Genomic DNA, 26,855 nt, shown 5'->3' with positions numbered 1-26,855 from the left:
CATTTTTGTTGTGTGGTTTGTTTGTTTTTTTTAAATCATTTGATTTCCCCCTCCCACTAGTGTGTTTCTTCTCGGTCACTGGAGAAAATAGAGAATGCACCTCTAACTTACCAAAGTCCAAAGTGACTCAGCACCACTCTGCCTCCAAGAACACAGCAGGTTTATCTCCCTTTGACTTACCCTCTGTTGTCTTGTATGTGTTTCCATGTACGTGTTAAACCTCATGATACATTACTGCATTCTGCAGTCAGCATTATTTGGGTTGACCCCGTGTGTCCGTTTTTGTTTGTTATTTCTTGTATTCCTTCCTCCTGGGACCATTTTTCTTCTGCCGGAAGAGCACCCCTATTCCTTTTGGTGTGGGACCTCTCTGGCAAACTCTATTTTTGTTTAAAAATATCCTTATTGCCCTGTCATTCTTGAAGCATATTTTCACTGCATATGGAATTTTAGTTTGGTGGTTATTTTCTTTCAGCACATTGAAGATACCACTCCACGGTCTTCTGGCTTCCCTCATTGCTGCTGAGAAGTATCTATTCTGAGGGTGATTCATTTGAAGGTCATCTGTATTTTTTCCTCTGGCTGCTCTTAAGATTTTTTTTTTTTTTTTTTGGTCTTTGATTTTCCACGGTGTCACTGCAATGTGTGTAGGTGGGGATTTCTTCTAATTTAGACTGCTTGGGAGTTGTTAGTCCTTCTAAGTCCATGGATGGGTGTCTTTTATGGGTCCTAAAATATCCTCAGCTATGACTGCTTCACACAATGCTTCTCCCTCATTTTCTGACTCTTGTCCTTAAACTCCAAGTAAATACATCTTAGACCTTCTCACGTCTCTATCACGTGTTTCTTGCTCTCTCTTCCATTTTGTCTTTGTGTGATACATTCTGGATAGTTTTTCTGATATCTTAAGGTTTACTAATTCTCATTTCAACTGTAGCTTATCTGCTGTTAAATCTTTCCATTGATTTATTAATTTGGATTATTACTTTTTAGTTCTAGAAGTTTTATTTGGTTCTTTTCAAGTCTACCAAATCATTTTTCAACATGCGATTTTCACTTCTCTTCTGAAAATTTCAGGCTTTTGGTTTCAGTATCTTTGAATGTTGTAAGTATAGTTGTGTTATAGTCTGCATCTGATAATCTGAGAATGTGAAGGCTGGCTCTCTTTCTGTTGTTTCTTTTGGTTTTCATTTATATTGTCACATGTGCCTGGTTATCTTTTTCTTTGCTTCCACCAAGGTTCGGTGGTTACACTAACTGGCTTAATCTGAGCTCAAGGCTGCAGGTTCCCTGGATGACCTAGCTGGTGCAAGCATGCTTTGAGTGTGCCCAATGACTGGTTCACTTCAGCTCACTCTTTTCCCCTTTAGAGCCACAGATGAACCCTCAGGTGGTTCCCCACACTCTCCACCTGTGGTGGCCCCCAGCTTTGGCTTTAGATTCCTTTTCCCCTTTGACTCTTAAAACAAGGAGCTCAGTTTCACAACTCTTTCTTTCAAATTAGGAAATAGTCCTGGATAGTACATTTACCCAACTGGGTTCTGATCTAGAATTTGACCTGGTAATTCCTCACTATGTTGATACTTCTTTGAAGCCTTTGAGAGAATGCTTTAAGATACCTTATTCGGTATTTTTCCGTGTCCTCATTGGGAATTGGTCCTAATTTTCCCAGTGTACCATGATTAGAGGTGCAAGTAAGTTCCTGTTCTGACTTGGATGCAGCAAGTTTGGTGGCCCTGTTAATTGTGTTTGTTTAGGAAGATACTTTTGTATCTGCCCATTTCCTCTTCTTGGAATGAGTGGAAAGGTGTTGATACTCTGGAAGGGAGGTTATTGCTACCTGTACTTTCCAACTGGCAGAGAGAGCCTTCGAGGTACGAGAAGTTTTTTGAATGGTTGATAACTGGTGCTTTGGAAAAAAAGAGATCAATATTTCCATAAATTTTTCTGTTACCGAGTTTGGGTAGATAATTCCCATTTCAACCTTTCCACTTTGTATTTTATCAGTTTAGTCTCTCCACCATCACATCACATCCTATTGTAAAGCCTTATATTTTCAGAGAGCAAATGCCATTTATGTGAAAGAACTGATTTCTTGCCTATAAATGTACCTCAGTAAAAAAGTAGTAAGAACATTAGTGTACAAGGAGCAGAAGCCAATCCCACTTGTTTCTGGGCAACATCAGGCAATCTTCGGAGGGCAGTTTGTATTTTCATATATGAATATATTGGCTCACAACAATTATGAAGAAAACAATGTTCCAAGTATGTTGCAATGTTAGTTTGAACGGGTATGTATTTTTTTTTTTCATTTTACTATTTTTTTTGCCTGGGTATGTATTTTAAAGGATACGTCATTGCAATACTGAGGTAGTATTTGAAAATGTGTTCTTTACCTGGAGACACATAATCGTTAATGCGTGTGAGGTTGCAGAGAAAAATAGTTGACTATAAGAAGTGCCTTTTCGTGTTCTTTTTTTTTTTTTTTAATTAATTAATTTATTTATTTTTTTCAACGTTTTATTTTTATTTTTGGGACAGAGAGAGACAGAGCATGAACGGGGGAGGGGCAGAGAGAGAGGGAGACACAGAATCGGAAACAGGCTCCAGGCTCTGAGCCGTCAGCCCAGAGCCCGACGCGGGGCTCGAACTCCCGGACTGCGAGATCGTGACCTGGCCGAAGTCGGACGCCTAACCGACTGCGCCACCCAGGCGCCCCCCTTTTCGTGTTCTTAATGTGTATTCTTTTTTTTTTTTTTTTTTTTTTTTTAGCAGTTTTCCCTCTTTACATCCTTAGATCCCAAATTGCTATCTCTGAAGCATTGGCCTTCAAAATGATTGGTAAAAGCTGTTCAAAATATTAACGTTTTTATTCTGCTTCTTAGAGAAACCTTAGAGAAAAAGAAATAGAAAATTGCCCCATGTAGGTATTTTATTCATTTGGAATTTCATGGGCATGAAAACAACTTACAATGAATATTGTTACCTTTCACCATTCTTTTTTTTTTTTTTTTTAAATTTTTTTTTTCAACATTTATTTATTTTTTGGGACAGAGAGAGACAGAGCATGAACGGGTGAGGAGCAGAGAGAGAGGGAGACACAGAATCTGAAACAGGCTCCAGGCTCTGAGCGATCAGCCCAGAGCCCGACGCGGGGCTCGAACTCACGGACCGCGAGATCGTGACCTGGCTGAAGTCGGACACTTAACCGACTGCGCCACCCAGGTGCCCCACCTTTCACCATTCTTTATTTGACATTGTTCTCCAAAGGCAGCCTAGAAAACTGGAACACAAGTTTTGGAGTAAAAGCTTAGGATACAGGCAGGTACCCCTCTTTTTCAGAAGTTTGCCGTGTGCCACTTCACTTTAATGAAAGACCTATGTTAGTACCTGGTTTTGACAAACAAAAGAAATCCGAAAAGGATTTTCACTTCCATGAAACAAGGTGAAAAGCAAAAATAGCATTCAGTGTTTGTTTTGCAGCCAGCCCTTAGAGAGGCAGGGCGCACCTTGAGCTGTGAGAGAGGTGCCACCAAGCTCCTTCCTGGGAACTACAGTCAGCATCTCAGCATCCAGCCGCCATGGCTTTGAACTGCGTCTGTGAGCATCTATGTTTTTTGTGATTTCTTTTGTGCATCTGCTAGCAAGATGTGTCGTAAGGTATCAGAAAAGCCCAAGAGAGGGTATTTTTGAAGTCTGGAGATGTTAAAATTTTTTTCAGTAGAAATGAGTGGTAATTGCTTCTTTATGCCATTGCTGCTTACTAAAGGTTTTATAGAAATGCTCCACTTCCAGACACCAAGGGGAACCTGTACCTGAAGTTTTAGTTGTACAGCCCTGAGGTGAAACTTGAAATCGAATCTTATAGAAAGGCAATCTTCGGTGATATCATTGGTCACAAATGCACGATACAGTAATAAAGTGTTTTCTCTCTTAGTTCATACATAAATAACTCCTAAGTGGATGGATTTAGTATGATTGTAGAATGGACTAAAAGGACGTTGGAGTATTTTATATTTTAGGTGTTTCTGTTACTATCGATATGAAGTGTGCTTTCATTTTGTCCTCATTAATGGGGCCTAAAAGGTTACTAAATAGAAATAAGGCATTGGAAATTGTGTGGAATCAATAAAGAGAATGATCTTTATGATTGTATCTTCACTTGGAAAATTTTGCATATACCTTTCAGATCCGTTTGGGTCACCGTTCCAAAAGATTGCTGTTGCTTAGCAACTGGATTACATACACTGGGACTCCTCCAAAGAACTTTTTAAGTGTTAACTCTTCAGAAATTGAGAGATACCTTGGACATTTTGAATCTCTTAATTTTAAAGTAGATAGGAATTGTGCTTAGAAAAGAACCACAGTGAAAAACAGTCTCATAAGTAGGTAGGAAAAATCTCCGTGAACTATTTGAATAAATGCTTTTTGGTGTAGAAAATTGAGGTGCTAAAAAAAAATTGAAATCATTGCCCTGTAGAATGATAGGTTGGTGCTGTCTTTCAAGATTTCCATCTCTAATGGTTTTTTTCACCGCCTCTTTTTTGCAGTCATTGTATTGTTACCCCAAACCCTCAACGCCAGGTGTGGAATGACGCACCCACTTCGTTTCCTTCTGCCTTTCTCAGAAAGGGGCTGATCTTCCAGTCTTTGTTTTTTGGGTTCTTTGTTTTTCTTTTCTACCAGGATGCTACTTCTGAAATACAGTTGAATAATGGTTGGAACATTCATTGTGACTTGAAATGAAAAGAAGCCTAATTGGAATTAATTTTCTTTTTCTCACTATTAGTCCTTCAAGGTTGACTGATTTCTTTCGTGTCTGCCATTTTCTGTTCATCTTGAAATGTCTTCTGTTTTCCTAGCTAGTCTAGCAGTCACTGGTGATTCTCTGCCAGCAGAGGTGAGAGCCCACTAGGTTTCTTAGTTTGTGTACAGGGAGGTGTAGCTTCTTTCATAAATAGGGCCTATTGGGGAGAGAAAAGGAGGGTTGATGTGTGTTAGGATTTTGTGAATCGCTTTTCTTTCCAAAGGGCCCTTAATTTCGATTGTGTCCTTCTTTTTTTCCCTTAGCCATCAGGCATCGGGGGGCTGTGACCCTCCAGCTTCCTGTCTTCCTGGAAGTAGAATCATCAGGCTTGTTTTCAGTGTTTCTACATTCAGGGTGGGAAGCTCTTTCTGGAGGCGATTTTGGTCTCTTCTGCCATCCCAGCCTACCACCTGACCCTCTTCTCTAGCGAGGTTTCTGATCATCTCAGATGTTTGTTACCTCCCTGTGCATTTATTGAAATTTCTAGCGTGCTCCATCCCTGGCTATGCTCTAGGCAGGCTGGTTTCCTGGGCAAGCTACCACGCGCTTCGACAGGGCCCAGTTCTCAGAAGGGCCTCACACTTGGAGCTGAACGCTCTATCATCACTGTCTTGAAATTCTTAATAATTTAATCTTTAGGTTTGTGTTTTGTAAGTGAAATTTGATGGCACACTGGACATGTATCAGGGCCCTAGAGCCTCCTGCTTGGGTTCTACCTCCTCTTTCGCTCTCTACCTCTCCTGGATCGGGTCAGCCACCTGTTCTTGCCCCTAGTCTGTGATCACTGCCTCTCTCTGGCTGGGGTGGCCCAGTGAGGCCTGTGCTCTGTCCATGCCTCCAGACCCACCAGAGAAGTGTGTGCAGGAGGGGTTGGGATCAGGGCAAAGCAGCGGCTGTCCTTGTCCCCGTTTGTCACTGTCACAGTGCATTCAGCAGGTGACTCAGAGGGGGGCCTTTTATCTCCCACTGATCCAGGTGCACAGTGTATCCTAGCACAGAAGTTGGAATTCCTGGCAGGTTGCCAGTCCGGGCTTGTTGGCAGTGATAGGCCCCTGGGGAGGGGAGATTGATATCTCTGCCCTGGCTGGGGCCCCTCATTTTCGTTTTGTGCCAGGCCCTGCCAATTGTTTTTTGAGCCTTGGCTCTAGACATGAGTTATGGGTGATTTCACTTGTTCTCTTGGTTGATCTCTATGGTTTTGGGAGAGATTCAACTGTCACTTAGTCAGCTGTCATTATCTCCTGGGAAACCAGAAGCTCCTGATTTTTTAAAATTTGCTTTGTTGAATTTTTTTTCAAGTTACAAAAGCAGTTAATACTTTTTGCAGCAAAACAAACAACATAAATGTGTGCAAAGTAAAAGTCAACATTCTGTTTCCCCTTCTTCCAGAGTAACCAGTGTTCACAGTGGATGTATATGTTTGATTATCCCAACCTTTTAGTCATGATTATATAATATGCACACACACATGCACACGCACACTCTCTCACTTGGTACCTTGTGGAGTTTTTTGAGGAATTGCAAAAATGCTAAAATCTTGATACCTGAAAGTCCCTCTATTTTCAATACATATGGATCCAACTCATTCTTTTTAATAATATATAATATTCTATATTCATCATATAAATTTGCCATAATTCATTTGCTAGTTTCATCACATGAATGTTTAAGTTGTTGCCAGTTTTTTAGTGCTATAAACAAGAGAGCAAATAAGTATCTTATGTATTATCCACTAGCATTTCCTTATCTCTGGATTTCTTTTTTTTTATAAAAATTTTTTTTTTCAACATTTACTTATTTTTGGGACAGAGAGAGACAGAGCATGAACGGGGGAGGGGCAGAGAGAGAGGGAGACACAGAATCGGAAACAGGCTCCAGGCTCTGAGCCATCAGCCCAGAGCCCGACGCGGGGCTCGAACTCACGGACCGTGAGATCGTGACCTGGCTGAAGTCGGGCGCTTAACCGACTGCGCCACCCAGGCGCCCCTTTATCTCTGGATTTCTTATTCATCCCCTGTATATTTTTTCTGTTGGAATACCTGTCTTCCTCCTCTCCGTTTTTTTTTTTTTTTTTTTTTTTTTTTTTTAATGTTTGTTTCTGAGACAGAGAGAGACAGAGCATGAACTGGGGAGGGTCAGAGAGAGAGGGAGACAGAATCCAAAGCAGGCTCCAGGCTCCAAGCTGTCAGCACAGAGTCAGACATGGGGCTCACACTCAAAGACGGTGATTTCATGACCTGAGCCGAAGTTGGAAGCTCAACCAACTGAGCCACCCAGGCACCCCTTTCCTCTCCGTTGTGAAAGAGTTTTGGGCCTACTGTTTCATCTGTCTGGCAAAATTTTTCCTCAGTTACTGTTTGTCATTTGACTTGATGTCTTTGCCATAAAGTTATTAAAGTTAAATGTCTGTTGTTTTCTTTCTGGTTTAGTATTTTGTGACTTGCTTGAGAAAGACTCTCTAATGCTGAGGTTATAACACATTCTGCTGAGTTTCTTACAATTAAAAAATAGTTGGAATCCACTTGAACTCTGTATATTTTATCTCACATAATTTTTGTTTCCTTTCAGATAGTTAATTATTATAGCCACTACCATTTTTGAAAAATTCCTTCATTTCCATTTTTCATCACTTAGTGTGTTTCAGCATACATTTGGATCTATTTTTAGATTCTCAGTTTTATTCTGCTAATGCATTTGTGTATTTCCTTGCCAATGACATAATGTTTAAAATGTAATGGTTTTATAATACTGTATTTGGTGAAGAACATTTGTCATTTTATTTCTTCTTTATTTTACAAAATTTTCTTATCAATTCTAATATATTCTTTCATATGAACTTTAAAAAAATTGCTTCCAATTACTCTAAAAACCTTGTTGATTTTTGGATCAGAATTTTATATATTAATTTAAGTTTCAATATTAATATAAAAATATGTAATTAAAAATATTTATCTGTTTTCCTTCTGGGTTTTATAGCTGTTTTTGCCATCATGTATGAAATTGGTTTTCTGTTTCTTACAGGTTAATGTTAGTATAGAGACAGACCATCAATGGAACAGGTACAGTTTCTTGTATCATCACTTTGTTAAAAATTGTTCCTCCATTTGATAGCTTTCAGTGTTGATGTTCATGAAAAATCTGACACTAATTTTCTCTCTTTTCTAGGTAACCTTTCCTTTTTTAATAAAGTTTTAACTTTATTCTGGTATTTCAGATATTTCAGCAGGGTATGCCTGGTTAAGCCTGAAGGTTCAATGCTTTTTTTTTTTAATGTTTATTTTTGAGAGAGAGACCATGCAAATGGGAGAGAACAGAGAGAGAGAGAGGAACAGAGAATCCAAAGTGGGCTCTGTGCTGACAGCAACAAGCCTGAGGTGGGGCTCTGAGCCCCCCCAGGCCCCCAGAAGGTTTAAGGATCTCTAAGGAAAGTTTTCTTGTGTTTGTTCTTCAGTTAATGTGTTTTTCATCTGGACCTTTTTTTCCCTCTAGAGTTACTGATTTTGCATTTTAAATATTCTAGATCTATTTCTTTTCTTTTCTTTTCTTCTGTGTTGGGATAGATTTTTTTTATTTGACCTTCTAGACCAGGGATCTACAGGCTTGATATTGCTTGCCAAATCCATGCTGCTGCCTGTTTCTATAAATAAAGTTTTATTGGAACACAGCCAAGCACATTTTATATATGTATTATCTATGGCTTCTTTCATGCCACAGTGGCAAAGTTGGGCAGTTTCAACAGAAGATATGGCCCACAAAGTCAAAAATATTTACTAACTTGATCTTTACAAAAAGTTTACTAAGTCCTGTTCCAGACCACTTATTTTGTTCTCCTTCAGGTAGGTTATGGGGTTAAAAAATTTTTTCCCAAATCTTTGTCATTTCAGAAGATATTTTTTCTGTCCTAATTAGATCACCTTCAGGATTTGCATATCTGTGTCCATTAATTTATCTTTGTTTGTTTGTTTGTTTGTTTTTGTCTCTTTTGTTGGTGAGGTCTCATTTTAGTTTGTATCCCCCCACCTCCAGGGACCAGGTCCCTTTTAGAGGTTGTAGGTTTTCTTTGCCTGTTCCTAGGTTGTATGCCCTCAGCACCAACACATTGAGGCTGTGGAACCTCTCAGGCAATGTCATGATGGGAGGGGATAGAGGATCTGGCAGTCCTTGCTAGGGGCGAAACTGTACCTGTTCCATTGGTGATTGAGGAAGGTCTTAATTCCCCAACCTTGACATGCAGCAGGTGGCAGTGGACCAGCGTTTTCCAGCCTGTACGGATTGATAATGTTTCAGTTCTTCAGATCCAGTGGGATGGTGGGACTTCCATCCATAGGGCCTTTCACAGTAAGCTGAGAGATGTAGCACCTCTGTGCAGAACGCATACCTGTGTGCACATCCATGCATGTGGTCGTGCACATCTTCTGCCTTCTTGGCTTTCTTGGGAGGCCAAGTATTATCCCCATTATACTGTGTATCACAGATAACAAAGCCTTTTAAGCCTCAGCTGCCCCATGTTTTCTAGACCTCCTTACTGATTTATAATTTGGGCATTTACTTTATTCTTTTGCCTTACTATGCTGGGAAGGAGTAGGTGATATGGGTGTTTATAGTATAGATTGGCTTGCTACCTGACATATGTTTGATCAGGAGTTTAGTGGATTTCTATATTCCCATTCGCAAGTGAAGGACTATACTCCTGTATATTACGTGTATATATGTATGTATGTACATATGCACATATACACCCCTTCACATACACATCACAGGCCCAATGTTGATTGTAAATATTATAGTGCACGTACTGCGTATAGTCCCATTAACAGAGTCAATCATGAGGGTGAAATAAACTCCAAAGAAACCAACGTTCAAGGACCCTGTTTGGTAACCCTTTATGCCATCTTCTAGAAGTTGCATGAGAATACTCACTGGCTAATGGATGTTTATCATTGCTGTGGCTTACAGAGAAAATGTTAGTTCAGCTGATTACTTGAACTTTTTCAGTTTATAGAGGTTTCTTTTTATAACAAGGATTTACAGATTTAAAATGTGATCCGTATTTGTTATTAATCATTATTTAAAAGCTTTGCTTCAGACAAGGTGTAATTTAAATTCGTAACTATCCTTTATCTCTTTAGGAATGTTTATTTACAATTATTTGACATTTATCGTTATTTAATTATTATTTACAGTAACAAATTTATTTTCACATCTTCAGGATAGTTTTTGCCCTAGAGGATTGTGAACTGGAAATAACATGTGAAAGCAATGATAGGGTCATATTTTTATGTACCACAAAAGAAGTGTAACCCTTGTGGGAGCTGGGAGCTGCTCTAATGCACTATTTGGTCTGTTTATCATGTTCTGACTACATTTAAATGTGTAGGCAATTTTATTAGGCATTCAACGTTTACTAGTACATTATTATTTTTATTGTAATCTCATTTGATTTAATTTCAGTTTTAAAATTCTATAGTAGTTTCTGTGAGTCTGGCATAGAAATGACTTTTTGCTTTTACTCTGTTGAACCATGCAGAAAATATCCTCCTTTAGTCTTCAGCAACTAGAAGAATTTTTCCCCTTCTTTGTATTATGGACAAGGTCAGATTACAGAGAAAACATAACATGTTACAGTTTTTTTCAAACAAATAGAAACGAAATATTTAACTTCTAGGGTATATCATGAGCTCTGTACAGATATATTCCATTCTGTATCTTCTCTTCCATCCCTGTGTTCACACGTGAGTATCACTGATGTTAAGAATGATGAGAATAAGGTACTGCAAAATTATTTCCAGTACAGCAAATTTGTAAGGCCTGAGTGCCAACTATCACATTTTAGAAAAAAAAATCAAACAAAAAACACCAGCATATAGTTTTCTCAACAACCCTCATTTGATTAGAAATTTGGTTAGCAAGAATATTCCATTTTTTTTAAGTATATTTATTTGTTTTGAGAGAGAGTGGGAGAAAGGCAGAGAGAGAATCTCAAGCAGACTCTGTTTTCTTAGTGCAGAGCCCTATGCAGGGCTTGATCCCATGAACTGTAAGATCATGACCCGAGACAGATTCAAGAGTCAGACATTCAATGACTGAGCCACCCAGGCACCCCAAGAATATTCCATGTGTTGAGCATTTTGTTTAATTGGACTTTGCTTAGCTGTGTTATTAATTTATTCTGCAACAAATTATTGAACCTCAAGTTGACTGGAGGCGTTTTTCCAGTTGCCAGAATAGTGAAAGTGAACTGAATGATAGTGAACATAGAATATGCTAAGTTAAAACAACCCCCTCCTCCAAGAAAGATACACCTAATAAAACAACACAGAAAATAAAATTCATTAAATAGTTTTAAAATATCTGGTAAATGCAAAAGAAGGCAGAAAAAGAAGGAAAATGACAACCAAGGGCAGAGGAGATAAGTGAAAAAGAGTAAGTTGATACATGTAAACCTAACCATATCAATAATTATATTAAATGTAAGTGGTCTAAAAACCTCAAAAGGCAGAGATTATCAGATTGGATAAAAGAAGAGAATATAGAAAACTGTATGCTGTCAACCAGTCACCCACCTTAAATATAAAGACACAGAAAGGTTAGAAGTCAAATGATAGAAAAAGATACACAATGCTAATAGTAATCAAAAGAAAGCTGAAGTGAATATAGTAATGTCAAACAAAATTAATTTTGGACCTGAGAATATGAGCAGTGATAAATATTATCATTCCAAAGTAAGTCCATCCCAAAAATGAGTCAATGAATCAAGACTATAGAATACTATAATATGCATATAGTCATAGGACTTCAAAATATATTGGAATAAATACTGGTGGGTTTTTTTATCTTAACCTCTGTTCATCCCCCGCCCCCCCCCCCACACCTTTTCCTGTTTTTTTTTTTTGCCTTGGGGAATGTACTCTCCAGCTGACCTTTTATCATGCCCTTCTCTCTTGGATCCTACTCCTAGGGATACAGCTCCAGCATCTTTCTGCTGGCACCACCGTGCTCCAGGGGCAGGTAGCCTTCTTGGATACGTTCCCTTCAAGGTACCCATTGTCCACTTGCCCCACAGGACAGATAACACATCGTTGCCCCACAAAACTCTGGAAGTGTAGCCTTCTCCCACTATCCTCTTGCCCTCTTCCATTGAGTACAGCTCTAGGCAGCCCTCGTCTCTATCATATAGGACCCTGCCTCTCCACAGCTTTTCTGGTGATAGCATATGGAGCCTGTGCATTTCCTTTTGCAGCTCAGCAATAATTCTGGTGGAAGGGAGGTGCCAGATTCCTTTCTGCACCTCCCCTGTCTTAAGGGAGTTCTTTTGCTGCTGCTCTCCTTGGAGGGAGAATGTTCTCTCCCCTTCATGCTCTAAAAAGAAGGCAGTGTGGGGAGGCTCCAGTGCATTTCCTACCAAGCCAACAACTGTTTAAAAATTATTCTTCATTCAGCCAGCAAATCTCCAGCCTTCTCTCAAATAGGCTGGAGGTGGGAGATGAGCTAATAGTGGTGGCAGTGCATACCCCTATCCTGGCAAGTCCTCTCTAGGTCATTCTCTGTGGTGTAGTGACCCTTATTTCAGCTTGTGGCCATTTAACACCTGTTATGTGTGGAAAAGTGAGTATGTGTATAAAGCTGTCATTTACATCTAATTGTACTAATGAAATGTAAAGGACCAGCTAATTTGGTCATTCAAGATTATTTTGAAAAACTTTAATATGGCAGTAGAAATAGAAGATCTTGCTGAATTAAAGGTGTTTCTTAGACATCAGCTCAGCAGTTTATAGTCTGGTTTGGAAAGGAAGAGGCTTCTTCCTGGAAGGGGCATTTTAAAAAGTAACATTTAAAAATTAGCCACCATACATGTAAATGCTTCTGGAAAAATTGTATGTACAATTTAATGACTTGATAAATTAGGAAATATTAAGTACATCCATAGACACCAGTTTCATACAATTTGAATACTAATTAATTTTATAATAAAAAGTGTATCTTCAGGCATTTTATTGATGATTTCCACTAAGGCTTACTTCTTAATAAATTGTTGGCCCATTTTCCCAAAGTACCCTGTTTCTTTATCAGAAAAGTGATGAGAAAATAAGACCATGACTGTTGTAGATGGAGAAATACATTAGGAGATACTGATCAAGACCACCCTCTAATTCTGTGGGATTGTGGAAAGACCACTGATTAAGACTGTATACAAGATAGTTGTATTCTGTTGCTTTTAAATGTCCGAAAATAAAAACGGCCTGGCATCTTTAAAAGTTTAGAAAAAGTATAATGGCTTAAAAAAATTAGAAGCTATTCTGTTAGAATTCTCCCTTGGAGGTAATAAACACAGCCTGTAGTCCCCATGAAGGGACCTCACCGTACGATACATACAGATGTTGTGATGAGGAGTGTCATCTCCATGAAGAGGAGGAAAGACGCTATGAAGGAGCTCTAATCCCTTAGCACATTGGTATAAGCCCAAGGCCTTTTGAGAGCTGGACATGATGTGGTTGTAAAACATGTCTCTTTAACGTAGATCTAGATGTATTGGGAACTAACATGAAATTAAGTGACTGATAACAGTTGGGCAAGACTCTGGGAACCACACTTATTTCTCTGTGTTTTGTTCTCAGTTATGCCATTTTTAAAAATATAATTTGTTGTGAAATTGGCTAACATAAACTGTTTAATGTGTGCTCTTAGTTTTTGGGGTAGATTCTCGTGGTTCATTGCTTACTTAAAACACCCACTGCTTATTCCAATAAGTGCCGTCCTCAATGCCCATCACCCATTTTCCCCTCTACTCTCCACCCATCAACCTTCATTTTGTTCTCTGTATTTAAGAGTCTCTTGATGGTTTGCCTCCCTCGCTGTTTAAAACTAATTTTTTCTCTTTCCCTCCCCCCATGGTCTTGTGTTAAGTTTCTCAAGATCCACATATGAGTGAAAACATGATATCTGTCTTTCTCTGACTGACTTATTTTACTTAGCATAGTGCCCTCCATTTCCATCCACATTGCTGCAAATGGCATGATTTCATTCTTTCTCATTGCCCAGTAGTATTCAATTGTATATATAAACCACATCTTCTTTATCCATTCATCAGTTGGTAGACATTAGGCTCTATCCATAATTTACATGCCATTTTGTTTCTTCATTGTCATATACACTTTCTGTTTCATGGGAGCTGCCCCGGTTGTTGGCCAGTGGGTGTGTTCTACACAGCTAGATCTGTAACATGCTAGTAGATACACGAGAGATCCTAGGGATGCCCTTTCCAAGGATATGCAAGAGGAACAAATACTGTCTTGCTGTCCTTCTGAATCCAGATGTTTGGCTGTGCCTTGCACCTAGCTTTTAGAAGTTTTCCCTGACTTTGCCTTCAGCAGCAAAGGGGATTTTCCCTGCAGGGATTCAGAGAAGTATCTTGTGTTCACAGTGAAATAATTTTTATTCCTGTGTTCCTTTTGAGGGCGTTCCTCTGCAGCTTACTGACACTCTCGTGTTTTCCATTTTTCCTCTCTGCATCTTTGCTCAGGATAAAATAAGCTGGGCTGCATTTTTCATACATGAAAAACATTTTTTATCAGAATACTTTATGCATTAAAAATACTAGCAGGAAATGCACCTTTACCCACTTTATGAATCATAAGAGCATACTTCATGTCTATATCGTGATGGATTAAGATGAAGAAATCCTGTATGTGGAAATGGGAGTGGGACTAGTGAAAACATCTGGTGAGAAAAAGGCAAAAAAGGCAGAAAAAGAAAAGAAATAGGAGGACAGACACAGCAAAGTGCTCATGGAGGTGAAGGGAAACAGTGGAGCCTGTTTCTTAACATGTTTCTTTAGAATTAAAATGGTCATTGATGTGCTTCTCCATAATCCCCCCTATGTGGTTATTAAGCATAATCACTATTACTTTTCAAAAATTGAGCTGACAGAGGAAAATAGGTATGCCTGTCACTTTGTACCCCTACTGAAATATTGAAGAACTCATCTATGCTGGAGGCATCATGCTGGTGTTCATTTTTAAAACACATGATTATAGAAGAGTAGAAAGTAACAAGGCTGCTTACATACCCCTTACACAAAAATTGATTTCTATACTTTATACCTTATTAGCAGGTACGTATGATGTGTGTTTGTATCCAGTATTTGTGCACAAAATACACTTCTTTTATTACGTTTAATTTGGCACCTTGTATTACTTTTTATTACTCCATATAAGAACTGAGTTGTGCCCTCTGGTTTTCTACTTTGATCTTTACTACACTTATTCTATCCTGTCCCTGTCAGGACCGGTCCTTGAGAGGAGACCAGGTGGACTTGAAGGAGGCCCTTGATTTCTTTGCCAAAATTTGTTTGTTGAATCACAGGATTTAAGGACCTTCTTTGTTTAGAAGTTAGGTACCCTCTCTATCCACTCAGACACTCTCACCTGATTTCACAAGGATTAGTAGTCATCCATTTTTTATTTCACTTGTCATTTGATAGAATATCCTCAACAGAAGACTTCACTCGTTTTATTTTTGGTATAATAGTAATTTTTAATGGCTGTCCTGGAGACTAATTGAAATGGGTATGGTTGTCACTTCATAGAAATCAATTGAACGGACTATAACACATGGGTTTGGTGGACAGTGTTAGAAATTTTCACCAAAATAGAATCAAAATGGAGAAAACAAAGCAAAATGATCACTGGATCATACAGAGGCCATCAAAGGGAATTTCCGAGTGATCAGTGGCAAGTAGAATAGGGAGACAAGCCCTCAGAGTTGAGGGCAGAATACATTTTGGTCCAGGGAATAGGAAATGTTTTGTATATAGTGAGTTAAGAGCAATGTGAAATTTTATTCAAATGCTGATTTTGCAGTGGGCTAATATAGTCTTATGTCTCAGTGGAACATATTTATAAATAAAAACCTTTGTTTCTTGGATCGTATTTAAGTGAATAAAGGTTTTTACTCTTTAGTACTAACAGCTTTGATACAGGGTCTCTGCAATGCTGTTGAATATTCTGGTAAGTAATTTTTCATAGAAAACAAATTTGGTTCTTTTGCATGGAAAGACTAAATTACAGGAACTCATCATCCCGCTCCACTCCCCCACCCATCAAAATAGGATGATTTGAAAATACCATAATTAGTTTATTCACATGGCTTATTGAAGTTGAGTGGGTTTTACCAGGTCATTGCTAAAGGTTTCCAAGTCCCCTATAATTACCTGGTATTTGGTGCTGTGTAGAGTGACTACATAACTAATTTCCTGATGGGAGTTATTATTTGACTCTTTCATTATTACTTTTTATAGCAGCTTTTTTGAGATTTAATTTACCTACCATACAATTCACTCCTTTAATGTGTACAATTCAGTGGCGTTTAGTAAATTTCCAGAGTTGTGCAACCATCACTATCATCAATTTTATATGGATTAGCCATCACCACCATGTTCCCTCTCACCACCACCTCCCAGCCCCAGAGAAACAGAAATCTTGCTGTCTGTATAAATTTTCCTGTTCTGGATACTTCATATACATGGACTCATACAGTATGTGGCCTTTTGTGACTGGCTTCTTTCACTTACCATAATGTTCTCAAGGTGCATATATGTTGCAGTGTATCTCGATACTTTATTCCTTTATATGACTGTTATATTCCATTTTATGGATATACCATGTAATTTATCCCTTCATCGGTTGATGGAGTTTGGATTGTTTCTACTTTTTAGCTGTTATGAAAAATTTTATGAACATTCATGCACAAGCTTATATATTCATGTATTTTAATTTCTGTTGCGTGTATACCTAGAAATGGAATTCCTGGGTGACTTGCTGAGTGAATTGCTTAGTTCTTTTTAAAAAAAATGTTTTAACATATATTTGTTACTGAGAGACACAGAGAGACAGAGCATGAGCATGGGAGGGGCAGAGAGAGGAGGAGACACAGAATTTGAAGCAAGCTCCAGGCTCTGAGCTGTCAGCACAGAGCCCAAAGCAGGGCTCGAATCCACCGACTGTGAGATCATGACCTGAGCCAAAGTCAGATGCTTAACCGACTGAGCCACCCAGGCGCCCTTGAATTGCTTACTTCTAAGCTTAACCTTCTGAGGAACTTCCAGACTGTTTTTGCAAAGCAGCTGTATAAGTTTTTATACAAATAAGTGTATGAGGGTTACAGAATCTCCACATTTTGGCAGCATTTGTTATTACATATTTTTTCTTACAGTGGGGACAGTTTTGAGAGTGAAAGTGAGTGCTTATTAATTATATCGGGTATGAACCAGTGTCAATATCCCAAGCTAACTAGAGAGTTTGATTATTCTAGAATTTTGGGGAATGGAGGCCTGTTCAGAGTAGTAGAATAAAGGCAGGTAGGGGGATATTTACGGGGAACAGAGTTGAGTGCCAGGGAGTAATAGTAATTGGAAATATTCAACTGGAAGGACATGTCCAGGTTTATCATAATGTCCTATTACTGTTTGTAATGATCAAATCTACATTTATTTTGAAAGGAATCAAGACCCTTAAAATCATTTTTACAGGATACAATTATGTTCTTCTTTAAAAGAAAAAATTTTTTAATGTGTATTTATTTTTGAGAGAGAGCATGAGCTGGGGAGGGGTGGAGAGAGAAGGACACACAGAATCCTGAACAGGCTCCAGGCTCCGAGCTGTCAACACAGAGCCCAATGTGGGGCTCAAATTCTCGAACTGCGAGATCATGACCTGACCTGAAGTTGGACACTCAACTGACTGAGCCACCTAGGCGCCCCAATTATGTTGTTGTTAATAGTAAGATACAGTGGTAGATCGACTCTTGTTCAATAGGTGAAACAACTCTACCCAGGTGAACCAACTATAAGCCATTTTGTCCAGAATTGTCCAGGGGCTCCATTAAAAGGAAATCAAATCAGACCTTTAAGTACTCTTACTGTAGTTTGTTACCAGGGACATTCTTTGACATCGAAGTGCATCCTTCTCCTGGGCCTCACCTGGCTGTTGATGCAGGTCGTTAGATCTTCAGGTTTTGCAGATTTTTGTCAACTTACTCCTTTTTTAGTGACCAGCTGATAGTGTTCTTACAAGATGCCTTGGGTGGGGGCCCCTAGCCCTGTTCCCTGTCACTCTGGCAGTGGATTCCTCAGGCTGGCAGTAGCTTGTGGTCCTCCTGTGGGCTGGCCGGGGTGATGCCTATTGAGCATCAGCTGGCCCAGAAACCGAGACATCATAATAGTGGTTGTGTTGGCCCAATAAATACAGGCTGGACTTGAATACCCACAGAAGGTATTCTTTCTAGATGGATGATCTGTCAGGTTAGCCTTTATCTACTGATGAAAGCTATATATGAAAATGTTGCCTTTACTCATTTGCTGACAGCTCAGGGCAGAGGGGTTTGTTTTGTTTAACCATAGTAACTTAATTCACCAGTGTCTTTAATATATTTACAGCTCTTCTTCCAGTTTTTTAATTGTATTTTTAATTGTTCTAATCTTACAGGTTTTTTTAAAAAAAAAACACTATAAGGCTATTTTTGAGTTTTTAAAAAATTTTACCCATAAAGTATCACTGTCTTTTCTATCCAGAATGATAGCTCTCTTGAAAATCTCATGATCTGATTTAGTCAAGTGGCTCTTGGAAGAGATGCCTTCCTTCTCTGGGCTCTCTACCATCTCGGGTCGCCTCTTATTTGTTTGTGCTAGGGATATGTAAGGAGAACAACTCTATTGAGTGTTCTCCCAGAATTTAATTAGAAAAGGCAAAATGCTTGATAAAAATGCACTTCTCTCAAGATTAAATATCCTGCAGGGAAAATGGGCTGAAGTTTAAACTGTAAGCGCTTCTGAGATAATTCACATTGTCCTTGATAAAGATGTATAGATAGGGAGTCGGCTTTTTTTTCCTTCTTTTCTAGGGAGCAGGTCAGAGTACATCCTGTGAAAGTGGAGTCAGGGTTGCCCTGCTCCTGAGGCCTTTTGGAGAGCTCAGCTCAAACTCGGCTTTGACCAGGCTGCTCAGGAAATAAGGGGACCTCACCCTTGCCTGGTGGGGTGGGCCTTGGAGGGGCGTCCTGCCGCATAGCAGTGTTGTCCCTGAGGTGGAAGAGAGCACAGTCAGTCCTCATTATCTGTGTACTTGAGATTTTGCCTATTCCCTAAAATGTATTTGTAACCCCAAAATCAATACAGTGCTTTTGTGGTCATTTGTGGACACGGGCCGAGCAGCGAAAACTTCAAATCACCCAGCGTGTATGTCCTCATCGGCTTAACAAGGTGATGCTCTGCCTTCTTGTTTCAGCTCTCACACTATGAACAAACGTCCTTTTCTCAGTCTATTTAGCGTCACGATTTTCACGTTTTTGTGCTTTTGATTGGTGATTTCGCTATTTAAAATAGCCCTCAAGCATAGTGCTGAAGTGCACGTGTGTTGTGTTCCTAAGTGCAAGAAGGCTATGACGTGCCTTGTGAAGGAAATATGTTAGATAAGCTTTATTCAGGCTTGAGTTACAGTGCTTGTGGCCATGAGTTCACTCTTAATAAATCAACAGTATATTAAATGAAGTGTGTTTTATTTATTCATTTTTAATTTCTAACTTTTTTTAGAGAGTACATGCAGGGGAGAGGGGCAGAGGCGGGGGCGGGTGGGGGGAGAGAGAGAGAGAGAGAGAAAGAGAATGCCAAGCAGGCTCCACGCTCAGTGTGGAGCAAGATGTGGGACTTGATCCCAAGACCCTGGGATTGTGACCTGAGCTGAAATCAGGAGTTGGGCTGACTGAGCCATCCAGGTGCCCCTAAACAAGGTGTCTTTACATAGAAACACACATTAAATAAGGTTATATATTGATCAGTTGACAAAAATGTTGTAAAGAGAGGCTTGTAGGAACCTAGCCCTGTATTTCTCTTGGCACAATGGTTTGGTATTTATTAATTTGTTGTTGGCTGTGACTTTATAGACCATAAATGAGAATGAACGATCTCTCTTCCTCTCATAGTTTTTCAAGTTTGTGAGACCTTGCCTTTGGCCCTCTACGGGAAAGCATAGGGCTTATTATTTCTTGGATCTGTTGATCTCTGTGTCTGGAGAATTACACTTGACAAATTATAAATACTATATAGTGTTGAGTTTTGAAAACCTTGTCAAAGTCATCTGCAAGGTCTTTATTCCAAACGTTGAGCCATTCTTTAATGAAGAGCTCAGCCTTTGCTCAAGCTTCTCTCTCTGTAATGTTTTCATAGGATGTGGTAAGCGTATGGATGTGTTTCTCTTTATATCCGAGGCATTCATAATATGTTGAACTTAGAATGATTTATTGGGCATCTCGAGAAGATTATTAATAAAATATCAAATGCTGGAAGATTGTATTTAGTGAATGAATTTCATGTAAACAAATCATTTCGCGGTCTCCAATGTAGAAGCCTTTTAATGTGCTGGTAAAGAGAGTGTAATATTCACTCACATATTTCGAAAGGGCCATTTGTACTCTTAGTAGTACTCATTTTGTTAGTTTTCTCTCCAAAGAGTCTTCCTGAACAAGAAAGTTTGGTAAGCATTAATAATAACTACAAAATATTGATGAGAAAATAAAACATCACTATATAAATACTCATGTGTTGTTGAAAATTAATTATAGTATTTGATTTATTCTATATCCTGTAAGCCCATCTGGTGCATTTTCTCGCATTCCAATGTGCTTGTCCATCATTCTCACTTCATGGAGGTTCAGCACCGTTGTTTGAAATAGCATTGAATAGCAGTGAGGGCATTGCCTCAGTTTTGAGTTTGCAGCTCCCTCCCCTCTGTTCCTCCCTTAGCTGAGCTGGTGGTGAGCTGGTGGGTGCTGCCATAAGCATAATCCCCCCCCCCCCCCCCCCCCCCCCCGCCCGATGTCAGCAGGGGTGGTGGAATGAGTTTCTTCTGGAGGCGGATGCAGGTGGAGCATCTCTCATTGTGCCTGCCCAACTTTGAAGCCACTGCCCTGAGTCTCATCCCTCTCTAACTTGCATTGTTCCCCGTTCTTGATCCTAACCAAGATGGTAATCAGGTTTCTTACCAGGCCTCATCAGTCATCATAGTGATCCAATCCCCAGACAAGTGGGGCCACATCCCAACTTTCAAAGGGTTTCTTGTTTGATGTTGAAACAAATGACGTGAGACAAAGAGATTGCTTACAAGAGCAGTCAGAAGGAAGAGTTCAGGCGAGGGCAGTGCCTTTAGTGAGTAAATGGATTGTCTACAGGTGGATTGGGAAGTTGTTTAGTTTGAGATTAGAATGTTTCCTGAAACACATAACAGTGAGCAGATTCCTTGAAGAGATGTCCTTATGGAACAGTGTGTTTGCATGCCAAATTGGCTTAGTGATTGTCCTTGTTTACCAGGTTAAGAAAATACAAAACCAGTGGAAGGGAGGCTGGGCAATAGGGATAGGATGATTTGGCTAAAGGAGAGTGACTACCACTGACTATTAAACACCTTCGTTGCTCTTCGTGCTGAGTCTCACTTCCTCCCCTGTTCCCTCTTAAATCTTCACCCCTGCCTCTACTCTGTGTTCTTTGCACTGGTGCTAGCACCTGCTAAGAGATGGGCGGACATGATGATGGTCTTTGGACGAAGGGTCCTGGAGCTTCTGAATCTCAATCCTAATTAGTCACCCTGCATGGTGAGGTCCCCAGGAGGCATGGGCACAGAAGGTAGAGATTGTTGATGGCTCTTGATGTTAAACCTTGGCTGCACATCCAAATGTGGGACCAGGAGAGTTCTCTCCACTGGACCATGCAGAGAACTCCTCTGGCAGAAGGAAGGGCCAGCCAGAGATCCAGCTCCGGTCTGAGGTGTGTAGCAGGGCTGGCAGGCTTCAGGCTTTCTCTGGGGGCAGCTCTGTCGGGGTTCTTAGCCTGGCTTCCTCACCAGCCGGACGGGAGTTAGGTGCGCTCCCGAGTCACACAGGAAGTGAAAAATCTCCTGCAAACAGTGCCCTTCCCAGTGTAGAGCGGAGGCTCAACCCTCCCATTTGCTCAGGAATAAAATCAGCCCTGGGGAATATCACTATGCATTGAATTCCTGAGGTGAGGACGTTGTGGGAACATTGACCAAACTCCCAATAGAGGGCACTATAAAATGTAAGGAGATGCGCTATAACTGCATTTAAATGGCCAAGCCCTGCTTTTGTCTTGCCTCTTCTTGAGTCCCTTGAGTGATGGGCAACCAATATCAGGAAGTAAAGGAGAATGACAGCATATGAGAGACTGTAGGATTTCCGTATTCCTGGATCAGTGGTGGACAGTTGAGATTGTGGGGTGGGGTACTTGTAGACGGGGCAGGTAAGGCATGGAGAGAAATCTTTCAGGTTTAAGCTGAACTATGAAACAAGAAGGTAGTGACAAAGTCACAGGACAGTTTATTTTTTAGCATCTGAAGGTGGGCATATGGACAGCTCCCAAAGGTATTTGCTACTACCAATAAAAGTCACCGTCTCTTGAAGGCCGAATAGGTGCCAGATGCCTCTCACACATTGTCGTCTAATTTTTCACAGCAGCTGCTTTAAGGTCAGAAAACTGGAGTTTAGAGCAGGTTATTCAGGTGGGTGTTGTTGGGAAGAAGCAGTGTCAATCCTGTCCTTGTGACTTGGAGAATGCGCTCTCCCAGTGTGGTCCTAGAAACAGCAGCATCTGGAAGCCTGTTAGAAATGCAGAGTCTTGGGTTGCCCCAGATGGCTCTGTTAGGTAAGCGTCTGATTTTGGCTTAGGTCATGATCTCACAGTGCATGAGTTCGAAGCTTGCATTGAGCTCTCTGCTGTCAGCGCGGAGCCCACTTCGGATCCTCTGTCTCCCTCTGCTTGCCCCTCCCCTGCTCATGTGTGCTTGCTCGCTCGCTCGCTCGCTCGCTCGTTCCCAAAAATAAACATAAATAAATGCAGATTCTTAGGCCCCGTTCTCAAACCCACTGAAACCAACCTGCATCTTAACAAGATTGCCAGGCGAACCCCGGTCTGGACCTCTGCCCCTTACTGGTGCTGGAGTATAGGATGCTAGTTTAGCTCTCTGCTTTTGGCAAAGTCATGGGAGCAGGATGAGGGCCGAAGCGAGAGGATGGATTGGCACAGCAGTCACAGGAGTTTGATGGTCTGTATTAAGAGAAAACTTCTTTCTAGAAGGTTATGATACCTGTTAATTCGCAGATTAAGGCTTTACTGCACAACGGTTTCAAATACATTGATACAATTGTGCATTCCAGAGAGAATGCCCAAATGACGTCAGCTGACTCTGCTTGTTCTAACAGTCTCAGCTACTCAGTCTCTTGGGAGTGTCATGCCACAGCTGGCTGATCTGTTATGAAAGGACTTGCAGGGCCTTGAGCATGCCCTACTTTTTCACAGCTCGATACCCTTTGTACATGCACTTCCTTCTCTTTCTTCTTTGACCCATCCTTTAAAACCTCCATTTGAGAGCTGTCTCTTCTGAAAAGCCTTCCTTAACCACCCCACCCTTAGTGTGATTTGGAGCGTCCACTCTCCTCGGTCCCATTTGGCACACTGCAAGGCTGTGGCTGGTGTGTGATCTCTGGAGAACTTAGCATGTCACCTGGAACACAGCACTCAGGAAGCATCTGCTGTTGGTCCAGGAGAAGGCATGAAGTTAGTTGAGAATAGAAGAACATGTGGTTGAGGAAAAAATGGCACCATATAAAGGGTGCAAAAATGACCAAAGGTTCTAGCAAGAGCCATATTGATGTGGTGACTAAGTTTTCTGTGCTGAGAAAGGAAGGGTGAGAAGGCAGTGGAATGGTTTTGAATGGCTCTGCTTCTACAAGGTCAGTTTCAAGGTGCAGAAGAGAATAGGCATGAGTTTAAAGAAGGCAGCTCCTCTGATGTATTCTTCTTTTAAGAGAGCTTTGTATCTGTTGTAGCTGATAATAGGAGTCAGGACAAATTTATGACCTGGTAGAGTTTTCTTTTTAGGCTACTGATATGTTTTTGTGCTGTCTTGAAACTTTTGTGATCAACGTAATGTACATAGTTCCCATCTGTATACATTTCATAGGACCCAAAGCCTAATACGACATTTGTATAGTTATTTTTATAGCTACTAAATCTGGGCTTCTATCTGGTTAATTCTATCTGTAATTTATTTCAAATCAATTTCTTGAACAGGCATGTAATAGCCTATTATATCATTCTTCCCATGGGAAAATATCAAGTTTCTTAATTTAGTCTTTAAAAATTCCCTAAACATCTGTTACCTGGAAAGCACTATGAACCAATGCTTTTGAGGGATGCAGTCATGAAACAGAAATTACCCTTGTCCTTCAGGGAGCTGACACCCTAGGAGGGGAGATATCCCAGGTAGAAATAACTCTATAAACTATGTAACTCATGCTATAAAAGAGGTGGGAGAATGTTTATTGAGGGAGAATAACTTGCTTTTGGCTTAGAGGTGGGAGTAGGTGACAAAAGCTTTGAGGCAAAGATCGATGTTCAACTTGACCTTGAGGTTGAGACGAGGTTTGACAGGAATTAATAGGGTAAATGGCCTTCTAGGGAGACAAAATAGTATATAAAAATAATTTTTTATTTTTTACAGGCACACTGTGGTGAAAAGAGAGACATGGTTCCATTTTTAGACAAAAGTTTATCCACAAAAAGGAACTACTATTTAATGAATACTAACGTTTAGGTACATGTATGTATATACTTTCTCACTTGTCATGAAAACGTGATGAGGTGAGAAGGTATTATTCTCCCCATTAACAGGTAAGGAAAGTGAGGTTCAGAGATGTTAATCATTTTGCTTAAGGTCAAATAGCTAGTATGTGGTGGGGCTAGGATTCAAACAGATTAGTCTGATTCTAAAGTTCATTCGTTTTCTACTATTTCCTCTTTCTCTGGGCCTGTTCATACATTGACATTCATTCATTCATTCATTCATTCCACAAATATTTATTGAATGTCTAATGTGTCCCAGGGACTGTGCTAGGCGCTGGGGCTGCTGCCATGAGCTAAGTTGTAGGTGCCCTGGCAACACAGCTATGCTGTGCCATGTTTCCTGCTAAATGTGTGGGACACATGGAGAAACAAATAATATCTTGACGTTTCTGGGACATTAAGGTTTCCAATTAAGCTTAAATTTAGAGGACCAATTTGCTTTCTTGGTCTCATCAAATATCTTAACTGATTACTCTCATCAAATAATTAGAAAAGGCACCATGCTCACTGAGAAGTAATAGATGGAAAAATGGAGAATATTTAGATGTCTTGGTTGGAAGATCTACAACTTAAATATTTTATGGAAACATTAATATTATAGGATTTTAGCAGTTGATAGACCTGAGTGCTCAAGAGCATACTTCACCAGAGTCGTGCAGGTTGTGATACAGAAAAAAAGTCCATATAAATAGTGGCACCTGGGTGGCTCAGTTGGTTGAGCATCCGACTTCAGCTCAGGTCATGATGTCATGGTTCATGAGTTTGAGCCCTGCATCAGGCTTGCTACTGTTAGCCTCTCAGCTCAGAGCCTGCCTCTGAGAGATTCTCTCTCCCCTCTCTCTGCCTTTCCCCCACTTGCACTCTCACAAAAAGAAATAAATATTAAAAAAAAAAGTCTACATAAATGTTTGAGAGATTTTGTTGGCAACTAGATAAAGTTATGTGGTCAGAAAATATAATCTATATTTATATCGACATAATTGTTTCTCCATTTGTGTGTGTGTGTGTGTATATATATATATACACACATATATACATATATACAGACAGACATATGAAAGTCTGTCTCCCTGATAGCCTACTCCTCCAGTGCTACCCACAGGTGACCCCTGTTAGCAATGTAATTTCTCCTTTACTGAATGGTGACTCATATTTATTCCTTACTCATAGTGACAGGTATATTTATTTAAGTTTTTATATACAGTCTTCATTTGATTTTTTTTTTTTTTTTTACAAAAACAGGGCCATTAATTTTTCTGCCATGTGCTCTTTTTAAATTTAATACTGCTCTGGGCCTATTATTAAATTTGACTTTTTTTTTTAAATGCTAAAATTTGTTTATTTATTTATCTATCTGTCAGGTTGGCTAACATAACAGTATATACAGTGTGCTCTTGATTTTGGGGGTAGATTGTCACCATTCATTGCTTATGTACAACACCAGTGTTCATCCCAACAAGTGCCCTCCTAAGTGCCATCACCCATTTTCGCCTCTCCCCCGCTCCCCCCATCAACCCTCAGTTTGTTCTCTGTATTTAAGACTCTCTTAGTTTTGCCTCCCTGTCTTTTTGAAACCATATTTCCCCGTTCGCTTCCTCCCTGGTCTTCTGAGTTCCACATATGAGTGAAAACATACGATATCTGTCTTTCTCTGACTTATTTCACTTAGTGTAATACCCTCCAGTACCCTCCACATTGCTGCAGATGGCACGATTTCATTCTTATTGTCAAGTAGTATTCCATTGTATATACAAACTGTATCTTCTTTATCCATTCAACACTTGATGGACATTTGGGCTCTTTGCATAATTTGGCTATTGTTGAAAGTGCTGCTAAAAACATTGGGGTACATGTGCCCCTGTGCATTAGCACTCCTGTATCCTTTGGATAAATTCCTAGTAGTGCTATTGCTGGGTCATAGGGTAGATCTATCTTTAATTTCTTGAGGAACCTCCACACTGTTTTCCAGAGTGGTTTCACCAGTTTGCTTTCCCACCAACAGTGCAAGAGGGTTCCCGTTTCTCCGCATCCTCACCAACATCTGTTGTTTCCTGAGTTGTTAATTTTAGCCACTCTGACCAGTGTGAGGTGGTATGTCAATGGTTTTGATTTGTATTTTCCTGATAATGAGACATATTGAGCATCTTTTCATGTGTCTGGTTGCTTCATGTGGCCATTTGGATGTCTTCTTTGGAAAAGTGTCTATTCATGTCTTCTGCCCATTTCTTCACCGGATTATTTGTTTTTCAGGTTGTTGAGTTTGATAAGTTCTTTATAGATTTTGGATACTAACCCTTTATCTGATATGTCATTTGCAAATATCTTCTCCCATTCCATCTTTGACTTTTTTTTTTTTAATCAGAGATA

General features: G+C 40.0%; 1 protein-coding gene across 7 annotated transcripts in view; it reads left to right on the top strand.

The window, feature by feature from the left end:
- Positions 1–26,855, top strand: part of PDE8B (phosphodiesterase 8B) — a 269,542-nt gene that overhangs the window by 70,621 nt on the left and 172,066 nt on the right. For 2 of the 7 annotated variants that reach the window (XM_086698325.1, XM_086698319.1), the window contains exon 1: positions 7,843–7,866. The exons of the other annotated variants lie outside the window; for them this stretch is intronic. In XM_086698325.1, coding sequence (XP_086554451.1) covers positions 7,858–7,866 — 9 coding nt within the window. In that variant the 5' untranslated portion in view covers positions 7,843–7,857. Of the gene's footprint in view, positions 1–7,842; positions 7,867–26,855 lie in introns of those variants that run through there. 7 annotated transcript variants of the gene reach the window in all.

The sequence above is a fragment of the Puma concolor genome, chromosome A1 (assembly GCF_028749965.1).
Source record: "Puma concolor isolate L17-30 chromosome A1, mPumCon1.1.hap2, whole genome shotgun sequence".
NCBI lineage: Eukaryota > Metazoa > Chordata > Mammalia > Carnivora > Felidae > Puma > Puma concolor.
The sequence above is the reverse complement of the archived record's forward strand: the minus strand, read 5'-3'. Positions and strand labels throughout refer to the sequence as shown.